General features: G+C 39.0%; 2 protein-coding genes across 2 annotated transcripts in view; both read left to right on the forward strand.

The window, feature by feature from the left end:
- The window catches only part of LOC137621072 (thioredoxin-dependent peroxide reductase, mitochondrial-like), a 29,348-nt gene extending 25,222 nt beyond the window's left edge, over positions 1–4,126 (forward strand). The window contains exons 3-5 of the mRNA XM_068351513.1: positions 947–1,082; positions 1,555–1,789; positions 3,746–4,126. Coding sequence (XP_068207614.1) covers positions 947–1,082; positions 1,555–1,789; positions 3,746–3,831 — 457 coding nt within the window. The 3' untranslated portion in view covers positions 3,832–4,126. The remainder of the gene's footprint in view (positions 1–946; positions 1,083–1,554; positions 1,790–3,745) is intronic.
- A 2,763-nt stretch (positions 4,127–6,889) lies between these two features.
- Positions 6,890–21,671, forward strand: part of LOC137620499 (kinetochore protein Nuf2-like) — a 41,916-nt gene continuing 27,134 nt past the window's right edge. Inside the window, exons 1-3 of the mRNA XM_068350677.1 lie at positions 6,890–7,047; positions 10,386–10,560; positions 13,467–13,617. Coding sequence (XP_068206778.1) covers positions 10,393–10,560; positions 13,467–13,617 — 319 coding nt within the window. The 5' untranslated portion in view covers positions 6,890–7,047; positions 10,386–10,392. The remainder of the gene's footprint in view (positions 7,048–10,385; positions 10,561–13,466; positions 13,618–21,671) is intronic.

Genomic DNA, 21,671 nt, shown 5'->3' on the forward strand with positions numbered 1-21,671 from the left:
TGACGAGGTGGTATTGGGAACGTCCTAACCCAGAGTTCCTTCTGGAACTCCAGGTCAACTGCCTAGGATGGGTCACACTTCTTCCTTCACACACAAGCTTACGTAGGCCACATGGTTCCTTGCGGAGCAAGGAACTTGTGAGGTGCAGGGACTCCTTTTCTCGAGTGCGACTCACTCGGATTCTGAGTCCCCGGGTAAAGCCAAAGCCAGTATGGCTGGGGACTTTCCACCCTACCTAAGGGGTAAGTCACCCTCTGTAAATAGCGTGGTTTGTATTTCGGTTACGGAACAAATGACAAATTCGAAGATAATTTGTATTTTTCCTAACCATACAAACCTTAGCTATTTACACATATTTGCCCGCCAGCCCTGTCCCCCAAGACAAGTCCTACCTCTAAGTGAAAGTGAGCATTCATCTGTGTGTGAGGGGGGGAGGGGTAGCTAGCTACCACTCCCCTACCCCCCCCCGCTAACTAGCGCGGGGGTAATACACCCTCGTTAAATTCTAATGGCTCGCCATTTCAGCTGCGCTAAAAGGTAACCCCTCTGTAAATAGCTAAGGTTTGTAGGGTTAGGAAAAATACAAATTATCTTCGAATTTGTCATTTTAAGGTAGTGGTTAATTGCTTTGTTGTTGGATGTATTACGGTATATATTTGATAGGTCAGGTTTCTCTTCAATTTCTATTCTTGTCAATTATCATTAATGTCAAGTACGCTGTCTAAATTATCTTCTATCAACCTTATTAATTCCTGACTTGGATCACGAAGGTAGAAGAGACTAAGAACTTGTCTCCCACAGTAGCTTTTTGGTATTCATTAAGTACTGTACAGTAACGAGGTAGATGATCTGATAATTTTTTATTTGTGAAACCTCATTTTTAAAGTTTTATTTTGTGTATTTAATAGAATTTGTATTTAGTTATCCAGATTCTCTTTTATTTCAGTACATTTGTATGTCCAACCGAATTAATCGCATTCAGTGAACAGGCTGCAGCTTTCAAAGCTTTAAATTGTGAAATTGTTGGAGTATCCACCGACTCGCATTTTTCACATTTAGCATGGGTTAATATGCCCAGAAAGGTAAGTACTTTATGATTATCTGGAGAGATTAAAATGCATTTTACAAGATCCGCATTGTTAAATATTTGACTTTTATTGAATTGAAGCATACTTTACTTAACCCTTTTACCCCCAGGCTATTTGGAAATTTCCAACCCTTAACCCCCAGGGGGTTATTTTTTTCCCAGCACATTTTGCAGTATATATTTTTTAAATTGCCCTAATAGCCTTAATTTTTGTCATAGAGAGGTCAGGTTGGTCTCATTCTCTTGGAAAATGCCTGAATTTTCTCAAAAAATTATCAAAAATATTTTTTTATAGCATTTTTTTGCAAGGACGTACCGGTACGTCCATGGGGGTAAAGGGATGGCTTTTGTGAAACGTACCAGTACGTCCTTTGGGGGTAAAAGGGTTAATACACTGGTTTTTTTAATAGAAAAATATTACAGTATCCTATTTCTTTTACCTATGTATCTTGTATATACTATTTCAGCAAGGTGGTCTTGGAGGGCTAAATTATCCCCTGTTGGCAGACTTTAATAAGACCATATCTCGGGATTACGGAGTCTTGCTGGAGGATGCCGGTATTGCGTTGCGTGGTCTGTTTTTGATTGACCCACAAGGTGTTATAAAACACATGAGTGTTAACGATTTGCCTGTTGGTCGTTCTGTCGAGGAAACACTAAGATTACTTAAAGCCTTCCAGTTTGTTGAAGAGCATGGTGAAGGTAAGTTGAATTAAGTTTTGTTTTATTTTCTTTTATTCTATTGATTGAGGGTACATTCTGGCACACTACTGTATTCTATTTGTTCCTTTATTTCCTTTCCTCATCGGGCTATTTTTCCTTTCTTCATCGGGCTATTATCCCTGTTGGAACCCTTGGGCTTATAGTATCCTGCTTTTCCAACTAGGGTTGTAGCTTAGCAAGTAATAATAATAATATCAGTAGAACTCTACAAATATTCCCGTAAACTGATTGAAAAATAGTCATTGTTAATAGCTGACTGTGTGTGTTATGTCTGTCTCATAGTTTGAATACTGTATATTAATCTATTTGTACAGTAAAGTACTTAGTAAAGGCCGAAGTATGTTATGCTATTCCTTGGTATGGGATAAAACAATGTTTTCTATTGCATAACTTATTTTGATTTATGCAATTTTATAGCAATGCACTCATAGAGAAGATAGTTATACAAAAAAGAGATTTAATTCTAAATTTGTATAGTCATCAAGTATTTTTGTAATTCATTCTTATTCAAAATGGTCATGCATCCTTTTTTTATATCTACGATTCTGATGTATTTGACACGACTCAAGTTTTGTTGTTGCCTCTCCGCTGTCTTTGACCCTGGCTAGAAATAACCATCTGTAAAAGAACTTCAGATTTGAAAAGGCATCTTTTGATTTAGACTTGCCTAGATTCTTTACCACTAGAAGAGTTAGAAGACCCAGGCCTACATGGCTGAGGACTATAAAGAGTTAAGTAGGAGATAATGAATAAAGAAGTATTGATTTGTTGACTTTTGTAGCTAGAAATTGTACACATGGGAGTCGGGTGAGCCCTACCTTAGGCCAAAATTTAACCGAATTTGATTTGCAAAAAAATTGACATATAAACAGGCTCTTGAAGCCTATTATGTTTGTAAGTTAAGGACCTAATTGGTGGCCTAATTAGTAACGTCCCTGACTGGTGTTCTCCAGACTGGGGTTCGAGTCCCGCTCAAACTCGTTCCTTCCTTTAGTCACTACAACCTCACTATCCATGTTAGATAAGGTGGGTGGTTTGGGGGGAGCCTATAGGTCTATCTGCTAAGTCATCAGCAGCCATTACCTGTCCCTAATTGGTCCTAGCTTGGGTGGAGAGGTGGCTTGGGCACTGATCTTATGTATATATGGTCAGTCTCTAGGGCATTGTCTTGCTAGCTAGGGCAATGTCACTGTCCCTTGCCTCTGCCATTCATGAGCAGCTTTTAAACATTTAAACCCTCTTGTAAGTAGCAAATCTACAAATTTGAAATACAATATGCTTCTTATTTGTTTTTAATTCTGTGGTGTTATGTAATATTTATTTATCTCAGCAAAAGCTCAGTATTTTTTATTTTGGGCTTAACATTATAGATACTGTGTATTGTTTAAAAGTTTGTGTCACATTATTATTATTACTTGCTAAGCCACAACCCCAGTTGGAAAAGCAGGACGCTGTAAGCTCAGGGGGCCCCGACAGGGAAAACAGCCCAGTGACGAAAGGAAACAAGGAAAAATAAAATATTTCAAGAAGAGTAACAACATTAAAATAAATATTTCCTTAACAAACTATAAAACTAACAAAACAAGAGGAATAGAAATTAGATAGAATAGTGTGCCCGAGTGTACCCTCAAGCAAGAAAACTCTAACCCAAGACAGTGAAAGACCATGATAGAGAGGCTATGGCACTACCCAAGACTAGAGAACAATGGTTTGATTTTGATTTTATATAAACTATAAAGACTCATGTCTGCCTGTTTAACAAAAAAAAAAAAAAAAAAAAAACATTTGCTGCAACTTTGAACTTTTGAAGTTCTTCTGATTCAACTACCCAATGTGATGATGTAATCCTATTTCTAATCAACAATTCTGTGCACTTTTAGGTTCCCTTATTCAGATCCACACCATTTGACATAATTTTTCTCCTCTCCCATACAGTTTGCCCAGCTAGTTGGCAGCCCGAGACCCCAACAATCAAGCCGGATCCAACGGGATCACTCGAGTATTTTGAGAAGGTCAATTAATTGTGTTCTTCGTTCATTTAGTTCCACAAATTTTGGGTTTAGTTTTCATGAATTTTATTTTTTTTATTTTAGCATACATCATTGTATGATGACATTTTAAGATGTTTGTTAAGAATTTTAGATTCAACTTATTAGCAGAATCATTTTTTGAAGGTACATTAAAGTATCTGTATACATTTATTTCTCTTACATTAGCTTTATTTTATATTGTTTCGTGTAATGTGAAAAAAAAATGTTACCCTTGTTCTTTCAAGTAGGCTATCCTTGTAAATGTAAATAAAGTCTATTGTAAGTGTTTGTACTTTTCATTATTTTCTCTCAAGCTCTTTGGCTACTAAAGTGGTTTATTGCCACATTTAAACAACTGCATTGTACTCAATCTATGATGGATACCAGGCTTGTGTGTTAGTCACCATGGACTGTGTTATGGTTAAGGACTGGTGTCAAGACAGAGCATCAGTTAACTTTAGATAGCAAAATTTGCATTGTGACAGGCCATTTTGGGTTAGAAAAGTAAGTTTTACAACATGGATCTCCTTTCGCCTGATGGAACTAAAGACCTTTTAGTTAGAGAAGTCTAATTGGAAAGGGACCTCTGGTAGTGTTATCACTCGCCCCAGTTTTAATACCGACACCCTTTACGGGTGAGCGAGCTGGGTATATTCCTGGCATTCCATGCAACTTTTTTCTCTGGTATATTTAGCAGTATTTATACCTTTGAAATGGTGCTTTAAGGAGCATTTCACGGAGCGACACAGGTTGAGCCCAGAAAAGTAAGTTTTACGACATGGATCTCCTTTCGCCTGATGGAACTAAAGACCTTTTTGGTTAAAACAATTTGGTGTTGCAGTAAGTTTATTACAAAGCAGCTTTTCATCTCCCTTACTACGACTGACTGGTTACAAGGTCAGTAAGAAAAACGAGACACGCAAATTGGAAATAATCATAGATACATTTTTCAACTCTTAAATTCAATTCACAACACTAAAATAAACTGAAAGACATAACACTTCAATTATTATTGTTATTATTACTATCCAAGCTACAACCCCAGTTGGAAAAGCAAGATGCTACAAGCCCAGGGGCTCCAACAGGGAGAAATAGCCCAGCGAGGAAAGAAAATAAATAAATGATGAGAACAAATTAACAATAAATCATTCTGAGAAAAGTAACAACGTCAAAACACATATGTCATATATAAACTATTAACGTTAAAAACAAATGAATGAATGAATGATTTAAAGTTTTCAGGCATCCTGACATAAAATATGTCATAATATATAAACTGTAAAAAGACTCATGTCTGCCTGGTCAACATAAAAACATTTGCTTCAACTTTGAACTTTTGAAGTTCTACTGATTCAACTACCCGATTAGGAAGATCATTTCACAACTTGGTAACAGCTGGAATAAAACTTCTAGAGTACTGCGTAGTATCGAGCCTCATGATGGAGAAGGCCTGGCTATTAGAATTAACTGCCTGCCAAGTATTATGAACAGGATAGGAGTTATATCCAGAGTAAAGGTAGCAGAAACAAAATTATTGAAATATATTTTACAAATAATGGCTGTACAGTATTGTATTTCATAACTCCTTTATGTTGCCCAGTACATCTGGCATTTAAAAAATATCTACAGTATTTCATAATTAATTTATATCGTACAACGTTACATTGGCATTAAACTTGAATTACATTTAAAAGTGTTATGAAATTACTCTATAAATTTACCAAATATACCAAGGGTATTATTAAAAGGAACAAATTTGTAAATTAACAAGGATGTTTGGTACCTGGTAGGCTGCAAAGGTTGTTAATCTTGAGTGGGAAAGTTTAGTGAATTCGTAAGTGACAAGAAATGAATTGCATAGGATATTGTCTTCAGGATCTATGCAAGGGCCAAAGGAAAAAATAAAACATCTACAAAAGTACAAAAAAGACAGAAAAGTTGTGGTTCTCACCTATCCTTCATCCTAGTTTCCTAGACTGGGTTAAGTCTATTAGGGGTGCAGATATCTATGGTTATCTATGGATACATCCCTGATTATAGACGATATCTTAGGATAATCGTTCCGTGGGTTAGAACCCTGTGATACCCGATGTTAATTCTCTTGTAATATCACTCGCAGAAATATTATACTGTAGGAAGCTGCCGGAAGGACCTTCCGTCAGGACGACATGGCTTGAGCCCAAAAAAGACAGAAAAGTTGTGGTAACTGTTGCATGCATTTCTTTGATATTGCATTGATCTTGCAATATTTTTCATTTACGGAGTTTCTTCATTGATCCAAAAAGAAGGAAAGTAAACAGAATTCAGTACTGTAATATAAAACGAGAAAAGCTTTGTTTATAAACCATAACTTTGATAGAAACTTTCCTTGGAAATTTTGCATACTACGCTATGTGTACACACACACACACATACTCATATATATATATATATATATATATATATATATATATATATATATATATATATATATATACATATATATATATATATATATATATATATATATATATATATATATATATACATATATATATTCCATTAGAAATCACAGTAACTATTTAAACAGGTGCCAGTGGCAGCTCCTCTTAGCACTCATTTCCAAAGCAACACAGAAGATAATAGGAAACGTGCTGTTTAAGAAAGAAGGAATAGAGAAAAAAAAAGAATATATTTATGAGATGTGGAAAAAAAGAGAGAGAAGAAAATAAAAGAATTAGAATAAAGAAGAAAATCAATGAGGTGCCGATGTAAAGTCGAGTCCCTCCGCCCAACAACTGAACCAGTGTTGCCAGATTGGTTAGTATAAAAATCCCCAAAACAACCTAAATATCCCCAAAACAGCCTAAAAAATCCCAATTTCCACATATATATTCTCTTCTGTCTTGATCACGTAGGCTTTATTAATATAGAAATTACTCAATATACTTCATATAAGTACAAACAAACAAATTCTAATAATATAAAGGCTCGCTCATCTTTGTTTCTTCATAGAACTTTGTACAGATTATCCCCATCAGTCACCCAAAATCCCCAAATCTAGGAATAAATTCCCGTACCTGGCAACACTGAACTGAACACAGAAGGAAGAAGAAGAAGAACAACGTCCAATTTCAAAAACAAAACATTGCCAAGATTGAAGTTTAAATTGTTTAATGTTATTTTAGTGATTTATTCTTGATATATCAAAGTTTTAAAGTTCACCAAGTAAGTATAAAGTGGATGATTATGATCAGGTGTCTTTATGAAGCTATTAAATCTATATATGTGATTATTTCATTGTCAGACTGTCTGTAATAACATACGTGTAAAAGTGCAATAAATCTTTTTGGGGAAAAGTTATTTCTGGTGTATTTTTAATTATTTAGAATAACAAATGATGATAATTATGTTTTTATAATAATATCTGGGACTAAATTGCTCAGATTAGGTCAATTTATAGCGAATTAGGTTTGCCTAGACCAGTTTTGGGGGCCTTTGTGGTTGGTTGGACAGACTGAAAAACTAAATTTTAAAAGGGAAATATACAAGAATACCTCTAAGGTTCCCCACCTAACCTAGGAGCTGTATCCTTCCCTACATACCTACGGGGTGGCTACACCCCCGGCAACTCTCCCTTAGACTAGCGTATTCTTAGCTTACCCGGAGCCTTTGTATATCAGCGGCCAGTTCCTACCGTGTGGATTAAAAATAGATATCAACTAACCTAAATGGTATTATTTTACTGTATTACAGGGCAATGTAACCTAGGGAAAAAAACTACTTTTTCTTATAGAAAAAATTACGCTCGAAAACATATATGTTCTGTTTGAAATCGGAATCTGTAATACAGTAAAACTTTACCACCTAAACTTTCTGCCTAACCTCACCTACTAGCCATGTCCTTACCTACTTACCTAACGAGGGGCGCCTAATGCCCCCCTGCGATCCCCCCATACACTGACGTATTCTAAGTTAACTGCAATAATACATACAGGTGGCCGCTATCATACATACACTCCGCTTACCTTGTCCCAATGAACTGCATTCACCCCTAGTTTTTATTTGGAGGGCAGGTTGCCGATTTCATCCTATTTTTGCGTTATCAGTAAGTTTTATAGAATTAAAGTTGGTTAGTTTATTATGAGACTACAGAAGAATAGGTAAAATTATAGTTATGGATTGAACAGCATTTTGAACAGAAAAATGTTTTCCCTGTAGTAAATAATGGGCTATCATTGAATATGACCGTCATTTCAACGGCATATAAACCGAAAACCTGTTAAACCGTCTAAGAACGGGGATATTATTCAGAAATCTTTATCTCCGCCGTGCGCTAGCGTCGCTCACGGAAATAAAAAAAAATCAAGCTTCTATGTACTGACAAGCGGTATATGCATAGCTGCGCACACTAACCCCATTTATTATTATTTCTTAGATAAAAAAGTTTTTATTTGTAGTGAAAATAGGTGTAATTTTTTAAGAAACTAGACTTTATTCTATAGGAAACACCTGCTTTGTAGTAGAAAAGCTTTTTCCTTCCGTAACTATAATAAAACTAAATATCTAAATGAAAATTATTCTCAAATTGAGTAATATGTCTAAATTTCTGAGGGCTCCTGTGCCATCTTTCAATGCAACATTCTCTGCAAACAACAAACATGGCGTAACAGTAGCATGTTTTGAAATTCCTTTATATAGATTATGGGGGGTGGACGTAGCTCCTCTTCCCTTTGTTATTATATGGCGATCTTATTCGGGTTAGGTGGGGGTTACCTTAGGCTACAGTATATCCCGACATTTTCATTACAGCTAAAGCACGACGGTAAACATAGTCCATGGTGACATGAAAAAAGGATATACATTCCTGTTTTCTATACATCTGATCAGCACCTTTCCATAAAGTTACTTTCACACACTAATTTTAACATATTCAGTGTTCAGAGATAATATATATATATATCTAAGGCAGGTTAGGTAAGAGGAGACATGCAGAGTTGAAACGCAATATCCTAGGTTATGTTTAGGGAGAATGTGTAGCTTTGATCTTTAATACTGACTGCTCATTGATAAAGATTTATCATGATGATACACAGGTATAGATTTATGGAACTGTTAGGCCTCTGCGAATGTTAATTAGTGGTAGCTGTGTTAGGAAACTTTTCAATGGTGACAGTGTAAAATTCCAGATATTTCACTATCTGGGGGTTTGCTGGCTCTGGTAAATGTTAAAACTTCGCATTCTCAAGCTGTGTCTTTACGTTTGCGGAGGTTTTGCTCTATTTCATAAATTGACTTAAACCGCTACTTTATTCACGTGTCATAAGTTGGAGGATCTCTGGATGGATTTACCACTGTGCCTCAGAACTAGGAAACATTGAAGCTACTACCGTAGGTTTATCATTCCAGAAGATACTATAGGTATGACTTTAGAGCATAGATCAGCAAAACAAGTTTGATCGTTCTGTTGACAAAATTATTCAAGATTCTTAAAGGTATAGCTAATTTGGATTAATTTAGATTTTTTAAATTGTAATCAGTATAGATCCTACGGATGGTAATTGGAACGGCAATTTTTCAGTATCAGCCTCTATAAGAAATTTATGTAAAAGATAGACTTATTTTGAAAAAAAAAAAATGAGCTGAGGTTGTAGATCAGTGGTTCCCAACCTGGGGGGAATTTCCCCCTGGGGGAAATTTGAAGCTTCCAAGGGGGAAATAATTACACTACCTACTAACTAAAACAAGCGGAAAATGTCCTCATAGTACGTGCGGCAATTTGTTGTTAGCCATTCAATTGTGATATGATCATATCAGTTCTCAAAGACATGATATTCAAGGGGAGAATTGGAGTGTCATGCCCATTTCTGAGACAGGCGAGTGGGCATGAGGGCTGGGCGGGACATGAAGGGGGAAATCTGGATGGTTGAACTGGGTGCAGGGGGGAAATGACAGAAAAAAGGTTGGGAACCACTGTTGTAGATAGTCCCACTTTCAGTCAATTCAAGTGTGATTTTCTTTATGTGCCTTTTGAACCTAATATAGTATACAGTTGGGGCCATTTACCCCCTGTCCATCATAATCAAAATATGTACAGTACAGTAATGCATGCCAGGTTACCACTTCCCACGATTAATACATTCCAGTTCCAGAATGTCTTACTGACTGGTTCTATATTTTTTACCTTGAAGCTGTGAAATATAGCCTTCTATTTCAATAAGATTTCTTCGTTTAGTATACTTTTTATATAAGTAATTGTATTGTAGACTGTTGTATTTATCGTTTTTTTGTTTTTTAGCGTTTCTTATTTTGTATAGTTTTTACTTTTGAGAGAGCTAAAGGTTCTCCATTTCATCAGCTTTTACCTAGGAAAAAGTTGGTATCGATTCTTTTGTAACCGCTTATTTCTTGAAAAAATTTTAGGAGTGAAGTAGATTTACTGAAATTTATCTAAATCTTGGGAACAAGATGAAATACGGAATTCTTAGTGCTGTCAAATCATTGTATGTAATTTACTGGTTTCTGATATATGAGAAAATAAAATTCCTGTTTCCTTTCATTGCCAGGTTAGCGATGTCTGCAGATTGTTTGCCCGATGAGGAAATCGCAAGTATCCTGTCGAAGTTCTTCGAAGTGCGAGTCTCCGCACAGGAAATGCGGCAACTTAAGCCCGAGTTTGTTCAGAAGATGTACTGCAATTTCCTGTTAGATTTTGCTGCTTCAATGGAACAAATTAACCAAGTAAGAATCGACTTACAAACATGTTCGGAGATACTAACACAAAGCCCACTGAAATCATAAATTTTCAATATTAAACTTACCCGATAATCATGTAGCTGTCAACTCCGTTGCCCGACAGAATTCTATGGAGGGATACGCCAGCTATCACAATACTAGAAGGGGGTGTACTTACCAGCGCCACCTGTGGCCAGGTACTCAAGTACTTCTTGTTGACACCTCCTCAATTATTCCTCGGTCCACTGGTTCTTTCTGGGGAGGAAGGGAGGGTCGATTAAATCATGATTATCGGGTAAGTATATTCAAAAATTTATTTTACTAATAAAAATAACATATTTCAGATATTGTATCCAAAGTTTGTATACTGTAATATAATAAAGGAATACTGTAATAAAAAATATATAATTTAATAGAGTAAGCAAAACGATATTTGCAATTACCTGAGATTCATTTCACATGTGGTGGCCGATGCGGTAACGTCCCTGACTGGTGAATGTCAGACTGGGGTTCGAGCCCCACTCAAACCCGTTAGTTTCTTTGGTCACTGCAATCTTACCATCCATGTGAGCTAAGGATGGGGCGTTTGGGGTAGCCTGTAGGTTTATCTGCTGAGAGTCATCAGCAGTCATTGCCTGGTCCTCCTTGGTCCTAGCTTAGGTGGAGAGGAGGCTTGGGCAATGATCATATGTATATATGGTTAGTCTCTAGGGCAATGTCACTGTCTCTTGCCCCTGCCATTCATGAGCTTCTTGGAACCTATTTAGTTTGTGGGTTGAGGAACTTCTGTATTGACATCTTCTATTGGTTGCTCCCTCTGATACAAACCTTTTGTCCCACATGTTTGGTACATTATGAAGGGCATAGCTGTAAGCAGTACCCATCCTGAAGGTGTGACTGTACGCAGTTCCTTTACTGAAGAGAGTATGCTGCCGAAGAGATGTCGATGCCAGCCAGAGAGACAATGAACTTCTCTTGGAGTATTACTTAATTCACTTGGATTATCATTTGTGCCCCGAGCATTCATTCTTTCCTTTGTGCTTAATAGTGATCTTTATTGTCTGCCGGGAATGCGTGAATTGCCTCTGAGTATTAACCTTGGGAAATGCCAGTATTCTGTCTCCCCCCCTCTCTTTGTTTGCGTCTTCGCGTGGGGAAGTAGTTAATAAAGAGGATTGTCACGTAGGAAGGCATTTTGCTTGGTTCCTTCAGACTTAGCGATCACTATTCACCTTCGGGTGGAAGTTGCGCTCACCTTTCCTGTATCCTTTCAAGATAACGGAATAGGTTTTCTTGCCCTTGGTGTTCTTTTCCTTTCAGATTTCAATGGCAACTGGTCCCTTTGTTATCTAATAGTATTTGTGAACTGGGTGGTAGTCCGATAAATGTAATGGTCGTGTTCCTTCTTAGGCATAGTTGTGCTTGGTTGTTATTGATTGATAATTCTCAGTTCTTAGTAGTTTTTTATCAACGATTAATACTTTTGGGGTCAGTTGGTAAAAGGTGAGATAGGTGTGACAGTTAGCTGTTCAAATCAGCTTAGATGAGTGGTCCTTTCTTGACCAGACACCAACTCCATAGACCACCCACTCAGTCATACTCGGTTAATACAAGTTTCTGATGACTAGGTAACAACAGCTATATTGCGATTACTGTTTGGTACCCTTGACAGTGAGGCCCTTGTTGACTGAATGCCCCTCTTTTAGCACCTTAAGAAATAAATATCTGTTTGAGGCTCGAGATGAGGATGGCAGGTTCGTCCTTGCCAAGATTCTTAGACATGATGTGCTGTACCATGCTAGGGATATTTTTTAGATTTACCTGTATTTCAGAAGCAGGTCTTCTAAAAACTAATTGACCTTTTTAAGGGCATCTTTACTTTTATTGTTTTAAAGAGAATTTCTTTTTATTTTTTATATATAAATGATATCGACGTCAATGACCTTAGATGTCAGGATTCCAGAAAACTCGCAATCAATTAATCTTTAAGTGAAACGACAAAAGGGAACATTATACAGTCACGCAGGTGAGGGCTAACCCCCATTACCTTCCGCTAACTACTGCACTTTCCTTGTTAACCCTTTTACCCCCAGGCTATTTGGAAATTTCCAACCCTTAACCCCCAAGGGGTTATTTTTTCCCCAGCACATTTTGCAGTATATTTTTTTTAAATTGCTCTAACAGCCTTAATTTTTGTCATAGAGAGGTCAGGTTGGTCTCATTCTCTTGGAAAATGCCTGACTTTTCTCAAAAAATTATCAAAAAAATAAAAAAAAATTGTAAATAGCATTTTTTTGCAGGGACGTACCGGTACGTCCATGGGGGTAAAGGGATGTGTTTTGTGAAATGTACCAGTACGTCCTTTGGGGGTAAAAGGGTTAATGGAATCGAGTTTGTATGGTTAGCACTCTGGCCTGGGCACCCATTCAGAATTTCCATGTTCCTGGTTTGTGACCATATTTCTGATTCATAGAGTTGTGCAGTCCTTATTTACTATTCATAAGTCGTCTTGTTTTTTACTGCCAATTTTTTTATTATTATTATTATTTAAAATTTAGATGTCTCACAGGATGTAGATACAGGAGAGGAGGTTCCTTTTTGTTTTTGTTTCTTTGTTGATGTCGGCTATCCCCCAAAATTGGGGGAAGTCCCTTGATGTATGTATGTATGTAAAATTTAGATGTTTTAAAATTGTGGTGGATGTAGAGAACTGAGGAAATTTATTTGTTTTTTCAATAATGTTTATTGTAAATGGTGTTTATCATATCTAGAAAAGGAAGACTATTTTTGTTGCTATACATTTTCTTAATTTGTAAAAAATAAAGTATTCGTTAAAATGATAGATCAGGATCATAACGTACTTTCTCGTTGTTCTATTATGACATGGTCGTTAATTGGTTCCTACCTTACAGCTCCCGTTTGATGTTTGCGACAGCGTCCGACAGCACCCGCAGTCTTATGCCTCCTCGGGGAGGATAATGATATTGGCTAAAGTCATTAGTCACTTCCTTAAACGTCTTAACAAGGACGTTGACTTTTTTCCAGCTGATTTATTTGATCCAAGTGAGTGAGCATGTACAGTTTACTGATATGTTTAGCATGATTGTATGGCTGGCTTTTATTGGACACCAGGTTCGGAAACACAATACTCTGGAAAGAACGCTACTAATTGTATCAGTCTATGGTACAAGAACGAGAGGAAGGCCTAAAACTAGATTGAGTGACAATATCAAGGAGATGTGCGGGCTAACGATGGTGGAGTTGGAAAGGAAGGCTCAAGACCGGAATGAATGGAGAAGTTTTGTGCTGAGGGCCACGGCCGTTCGACATCGAACACCCCGTACTTGATGATGATGATAGCTGGCACTATCTATCTGTTGATACTGCATAACATTTAATAGTCCTTCCCCTTGTGGTTGGTGATATGTGCAGATAACAGCAGATGAAGGTCTATGGATAGTAAAAGAAATTCATTCTTACAGATATAGTAGTAATAAATGTACAGTATGCAACTAGTACTGAAGTACAGTACAATACACTGAGATACCTATTAACCCTTTTACCCCCAGGCTATTTGGAAATTTCCAACCCTTAACCCCCAAGGGGTTATTTTTTCCCCAGCACATTTTGCAGTATATTTTTTTCAAATTGCTCTAACAGCCTTAATTTTTGTCATAGAGAGGTCAGGTTGGTCTCATTCTCTTGGAAAATGCCTGAATTTTTCAATATTAAACTTAGCCGGTGATCATATAGCTGTCAGCTCTGCTGCCCGACAGAAAAACCTAAGGACAAAATACGCCAGCGATCGCTATACAGGTGGGGGTGTACATCAACAGCGCCATCTGTCGAGCAGGTACTCAAGTACTCCATGTCAACACAGAATCAATTTTTTCTCTGTCGTGCCACTGGCAAGACCTACTAAATACGCTGTTACTAACTGGATTTGTTTTCACAACTATTTGGTGAAGTACACTACAGTGAACCCTCGTTTATCGTGGTAGATAGGTTCCAGACCCGGCCGCGATAGGTGAAAATCCGCGAAGTAGTGACACCATATTTACCTATTTATTTAACATGTATATTCAGACTTTTAAAACCTTCCCTTGTACGTAGTACTGTTAACAAACTACCCTTTAATGTACAGAACACTTAATGCATGTACTAACGTACCCTAAACTAAAACAGGCACAAATATTAAGGGCGACTTTATATCATGCGTTTCCTAAACACGCCAAAAAGCACGATAAAAAATGGCAACCAATGTTTTGTTTACGTTTATCTCTGATTATATTGAAGAAACAAACGCATTTACACATCTGTTTATAGGTTAGTTTCTGCATCGATTATATTGATTATTCAGTACAGTATATTGATTTGGTTATTACTAATGTTTTACTTAATTTTTCTTAGGACTTCCAAATGAAATGTTTTTCTTTATGACGTCGCCTGAAACGACGGCGTCATAAAGTACGCTCAGTAAACAAACTAAGGAATTTAACGCGCATGATGAAAGTGATAAATAATGATATTACAGTAAAAGCTTTAATAAAATATGTTATTACAAATATTATTTACCGTATCTATATAAATTCATACATACGTAGCAAAGCAGGAAAACAATCTACGAGAGAGAGAGAGAGAGAGAGAGAGAGAGAGAGAGAGAGAGAGAGAGAGAGAGAGAGTTGTTTTACATACGTAAATGTAAATTTTAAAAAAAAAAAAAAAAAATAGCCCCATTTCATATAAAATAGATTACAAATATTTTACTTTATCATATTACAGTAGTCTGTATAATACTGTAAAGTTCAGTACAGTATGTTGTTGTTAAAGTCGTGGCGATGAAATTCTCACGAAACAAAAACACGCCATTTGAGTATAACAGCTGATTTTCTCTCTCTCTCTCTCTCTCTCTCTCTCTCTCTCTCTCTCTCTCTCTCTCTCTCTCTTCGTGTTATACAATACTGTACTTACATTTAGATGAAGAAACTAAAATTAGTTTTCTTAGTGTCAATTAAATACGAAACGAAATAATTAGGCCGAGTCTACATCCATTTCAATCATAGTTAAAAATACGGCATCCGATTTCATCAGCAAACCACTATTTTTTGGGAAATATAATTTTATTCTAGAAAATTGCCACTCTTTAAATAGTTAATTGCACATTAAGAAAGCGTGTACTTTTGTTTTTAAATTTCGGGTTTGTTTTAAAAATCGAGTATTGTCTTCTTTTTTTATTTACTTTTGGCTGTGATTAGATCAGCTGTCATCTAGCTGCCGCTCTTGAGTGTGTACGAATACACTAACAAAGTATCATTTATACCATTTCTTAACTTATTCAAACCGTCTACAGTATACAGTTGATATTACATAAGCACCAATGTGTTATAACCTATCAATTTTTTTTGTTTATTACATTTAAACCCCCCTCTATCTCTCTCTCTCTCTACCTATCTCTCTCTCTATCTCTCTCTCTCTCTCTCTCTCTCTCTCTCTCTCTGTGGGCTACTTTTCACTACCTCCCATTCCTTACCTCTCTCTATCTCTCTAACAAATTATATCTTTGTTGCTCCTCAAAGTTTCATTTATATTGAAAATCAATCACGATTCAATTTTCCTTACTTTCTCCAATCTCGCACCATCGGTCACATCGCGGTATTTTCGATATTTCTGGAAAATCCGCGATATATGTATATACATGGGTTATGAAAAAAATCCGCGAAGTGGTGAATCCGCGATGGTCGAACCGCGAAGTAGCGAGGGTTCACTGATATTCTAGTTTTGAGCTTTCGCTATGCAGGGGTTTTATCTTCATCTCAAAATCTTGAACTCGTTTTGGATAGATTTTATTATGGTGTCAAAGAGAGTATGGACTCTCTTTCACTTTTAAATGGCCGACCCTTCCCCTAGACGGAAGTGTGTTTAGGTTTTTAGTAATTTTGCTTAACACGTTATAGATCTATATATTTTATATCTCTCCGCCTTTATTAGGCCTCTTCGATTAACTTTCCATTTATTATAAACATATAAAAATAAATTTTTATGTTTTGTTTATATGCGACCTTTCCTGATAGTAGGCGGTCCTAACTTGGAACCGAAGTTAATCAACGTTCAGCCCGTTATATCGTATTTAGCCTTTAAAGAATTTAAAACTTTTTAAATTTAATGTTTTATGAAAGAATTTCTTTGATAGTCTTCGTACTGTTTTCAAAGATGAACTAACGTTTAGTTTTTTTAGACTACGCAGTTGTTGACGTTCAGGACGTTCAACATGCGCTCTATCGTTACGATAGAGAGAGAGTGTTTCACGGTTTCACTTTGCAGTAAGAGTAAATCGATTCTGACGTTTCGTTCATTCTTTCTTAACTTGAATGGTTTAAATTCTAAATTAAAGGAACTTTTTATTTGGAAAACCTTTCAGTTTTTTTCCTTTAGCCAAATAACATGTTTTTTTGACGATATATAATTGGGCTCTTCTCTCAGGTGCGAAATCAAGAGAGAAAGAGAGAGAGAGATAGAGACTGAGGGAGAGAGAGGAGAATAAAAACGTTCCGTTCAAGCGGGTAACGTTGTTCTCGTGTTACTCTCCTCCCTAGTCGCTGTACGGGGAAGAAGGTAAAACGTTTCTATGGTTTTATTCTTGTCCCCAGGCTATGTGCGGTGAGAGATTGTAAACGTAGCTTAATTGAACTAGTGTTTAGTCTCTTTCCCAGCCACTGAATTCTTTATCTTTATATGTTTTCTGTTTTTGCTAGTATTAATGAGCTGCATTATACGACTGTTTTCGCAATTACTACCTTTTAATGAAGGATAGAATTGCGTGTTTCAGGTAGAAATCAGTAAAAGTTTCGATTTCAGTGAAATAAGTGCAAAACAGAAAATCGAAGTGATAAAGTGATATGCGCAAAGTGTTACAGTGTTGCGTCCGAGGGTTCGTCTGTTCGTGCCTGTCGTTCACCTAGTCCGGGACCTCTTGCAAGCTCCCAAGCCCAGGGGAGAAGTAATGTCGAACGACTTATGGGTTCGTCAGGCCTTGATCAACGAACAGACGTTTCCCTCCGTGGTTTCGGGCGTATCTACCCAAGATCGCCCCACCCACACAAAGACGAGAGAGCCCATTTACTTCTCGTCTGCGGAAGAGGTTTCTCGTAAGAAACCATGGACCAAGGTCTCGCAGCTTATTAAGTGCAAGTCGGTCCCTTCCGCGCAAGTCCAATGGCCCAGTTGTAGCCACTGGGTCAGTTCGGACTCGCTGCAGTCTTCCGACGACTGCTCACCTCCTAAGAGAGGCAAAGCGGTACCGCAACAGGTAGTAACACCGTCTGTTGCCGCACCTGCTACTGTAGACCCTAGTGGTCTTTGCTACAGTCTATGCAGACACAGTTAGCATCTTTTATGCAGGAGTATCGTGCGGAGAAGGTTGACGCTGCACCCGTTAGCCTACAACCAACCAAGGTTGTGCGTACAGTAGACGCTGACGCTACCTGCTCCCGCACTCCGCCTGTGAGAGTTCCACCACCCATGCGCAGTGTACCCTGCCAGCCGCACGTTGACGTTCACAGACGCACGCTACCTTCCGTTGACGTTGCGAGTTACCACAACAAGAGGAGGGTGGAGTTAAGTTGCTTTGTTTTGACGCTGTACGTCAACCTCCGCATTCTAGAGTTGTTTTGACTGCTCAGTATAGACAGTCAAAGCAGTCTCGAGTGAACACTGTATGTCCTCACGCTCCTGTTGTGGTTGACAGTTCAGTTGTCGACAGTTCACAGTCTATCAAGCAGTTACATGACGTTGCCTTCTGGTCTGCTACTAATGCACCAGTGCTGTATGTCCTCACGCACCTGTTGTGGTTGACAATTCAGTTGTTGACAGTTCACAGACTGTCAAGCTGTTACATGACGTTGCCTTCTGGTCTGCTACTAATGCACCAGTGAGAGACTCACTGAGATAACCTAGCTTTTATCGGACAAGGTTCCTGTAGATGAGAAAGTGCTGTTCTCCCTCCTACTGATATTCCTTTGAGGACTCTGTCATTTGGAGAGGAGCCTTAAGCTGCTTAGTCTCCTATGGACTTTAATTAAATCATGATGATTTTTTAAGGATCTTCGTCCGGATCTTGTAACTGCTGCTCCTCGTTCGCCTAAACGTCAGAACTTACACTAGGCCTAGCTACTTCGAAGCCGTTGTTGTTAAGCTAGTGCTCTCTCGCTCTCCTAGAGAGCGTTACGTTGGCTAGGCGACTGGTTTTTGCACCAGGAGGAGTTTTAGGGATACAGCCTTTGATTTCCCTTCTTTTAAACTGGCTTATAGAGCGAGAGTCTGATAGGACACGAGAGAAGTTCGCGGCTGGGAAGTTCATGCCTCTGCCCAAATAGACTTCTCAATTCTGGTAGACTCGCCCTGGCGCCTAGCCAGGAGACGCTCCAAGTTGTTTACAGGTCAACTTCTCAACTTTTGTCGAGCCTTTGAAGTTTTGCTGTACTATTATGTCACACATAACAAGGCTTCCAGGGATGGTAAATGGTTCCGCCTCAGTCGCTAACCCCGTCTGTTGCCACACCTGCTCCCGTAGACCCTTAATGGGCTTTGCTGCAAGACATGCAGTCCAAGCTTGTGTCCTTGATTGAGGACTTAAATGCGGAGAAGATCCTTCTGGCCAACAACCTTCCAACCGGTTGGTTGTGCGCCCTGTTGCTCTGAGGTATCCTACTCGCGTCTGCCAGTTGAGGTGGTTCCTCCACCGATGCGACCCAGTGTGGGTTGCCAGTCGCACGTTGACGTTAAGCGACGCTCGGAGGTGGTTGTTGACGTTCAGTGTGTCACTAGGAAGACGTTCAACAACCAGCAGAGGTGACTTGTTGTGACGCAGTGCGTCAACCTCAGCAAGGGTGTTGACTACACAACCCAGCAGTCTAGACAGTTTCGGGTTGACGCTGTACTTCCTCGCGCACCCATGGTTGTTGACAGTTCACAGACTGTGCAGCAGTGCCATGATATTGCGTCCGGCTCCGTCACGCATCCACCAGTGCGACCGGATTCAGCGAGTCAGACGTTGCCCACTCCGTTGCCGTTTCCTCATTAGTTTCGGACGAGAAACCCTCTGAGATGAGGACGTTGCTGAACAAGACGATCAGCCCCCAGCCCTGTTATCCATCCAGAAGATGCTGAAGAAGGAACGCTGCCCTGTCAGGCTGTGGATGAGTCTGGTAGGGACACTGTCATCCGTGGATCAATTTGTGTCACTAGGAAGACTACACCTCCGTCCTCTTCTATACCATCTAGCTTTTCACTGGAAAAGGACAAGACGCTTGAAGCGGTCTCGATCCCGGTTTCCGGAAAGTTTAAGTCTTGTCTGACTTGGTGAAAGGACTATATTAACCTTAGAGAGGGTCTTCCCCTGACTGTTCAGACTACCAACCACGTTCTCTTCTCGGACGCATCGGACGTAGGCTGGGGTGCGACATTAGACGCTAGGGAATGCTCGGGATTATGGAACTCGATTCAAAGGACAATGCATTTCAACTGCAAGGAGCTACTGGCAGTACGTCTGACCTGGAAAAGCTTCAGGTCTCTCCTTCAAGGCAAAGTGGTGGAGGTGAACTCGGACAACACCACGGCTTTGGCGTACATCTCCAAGCAAGGAGGGACCTACTCTCTGACATTGTACGAGATCGCAAGGGACCTCCTCACCTGGTCAAAAGGTCTAGACATTTCAATAGTAACGAGGTTCATCCAAGGCAACTTGAATGTCATGGCAGATTGTCTCAGTCGGAAGGGACAAATAATTCCAACAGAATGGACCCTCCACAAGGATGTATGCAAGAGACTTTGGGCCACCTGGGGCCAGCCAACCATAGATCTCTTCGCAACCTCGATGACCAAGAGGCTCCCAATATTTTGCTCACCAATCCCGGACCCAGCAGCAGTTCATATAGATGCCTTTCTACTAGATTGGTCACATCTAGATCTATATGCATTCCCTCCGTTCAAGATTGTCAACAAGGTACTGCAGAAGTTCGCCTCTCACGAAGGGACAAGGTTGACGCTAGTTGCTTCCCTCTGGCCCGCGAGAGAATGGCTCACCGAGGTACTTCGATGGCTAGTAGACGTTCCCAGAACTCTTCCCCTAAGGGTGGACCTTCTACGTCAGCCACGCATTAAGAAGGTACACCAAGGCCTCCACGCTCTTCGTCTGACTGCCTTCAGACTATCGAAAGACTCTCGAGAGCTAGAGACTTTTCGAAGGAGGCAGCCAGAGCGATTGCTAGAGCAAGGAGAACATCCACCCTTAGAGTCTACCAATCGAAGTGGGAAATCTTCCGAAACTGGTGCAAGTCAGTATCCGTATCCTCGACCAGTACCTCTGTAACTCAAATAGCTGACTTTTTCTTATATCTGAGGAAAGAACGATCTCTTTCAGCTCCCACTATCAAGGGTTACAGAAGCATGTTGGCATCAGTCTTCCGTCACAGAGGCTTAGATCTTTCCAACAATAAAGATCTACAGGACCTCCTTAAGTCTTTTGAGACCACGAAGGAGCGTCGTTTGGTTACACCTGGTTGGAATTTAGACGTGGTACTAAGATTCCTTATGTCAGACAGGTTCGAACCGCAACAATCAGCCTCCCTGAAAGATCTCACCTTAAAGACTCTTTTCCTGATATGCTTAGCCACAGCTAAAAGAGTCAGTGAGATTCATGCCTTCAGCAAGAACATCGGATTCTCATCCGAAACGGCTACATGTTCTACAACTTGGTTTTCTAGCCAAACACGAGCTGCCTTCTCGGCCTTGACCAATATCGTTCTATATTCCAAACTTATCGCATGGTTGGAAAGGAACTAGAAAGAGTCTTATGTCCTGTAAGAGCTCTTGAGTTCTATTTAAAAACCTTTATGAGGCCCGTCTGAAGCTTTATGGTGTTCAGTTAAGAATCTATCTTTGACTATGTCAAAGAATGCTTTATCCTATTTTATCAGACTGTTATTACGAGAAGCTCATTCCCATCTGAATGAGGAAGACCAAGCTTTGCTGAAGGTAAGGACACACGAAGTTAGAGCTGTCGCAACTTCCGTGGCCTTTAAACAAAATAGATCTCTGCAAAGTATAATCGACGCAACCTA

The sequence above is a fragment of the Palaemon carinicauda genome, chromosome 27, assembly GCF_036898095.1.
Source record: "Palaemon carinicauda isolate YSFRI2023 chromosome 27, ASM3689809v2, whole genome shotgun sequence".
Lineage (NCBI taxonomy): Eukaryota > Metazoa > Arthropoda > Malacostraca > Decapoda > Palaemonidae > Palaemon > Palaemon carinicauda.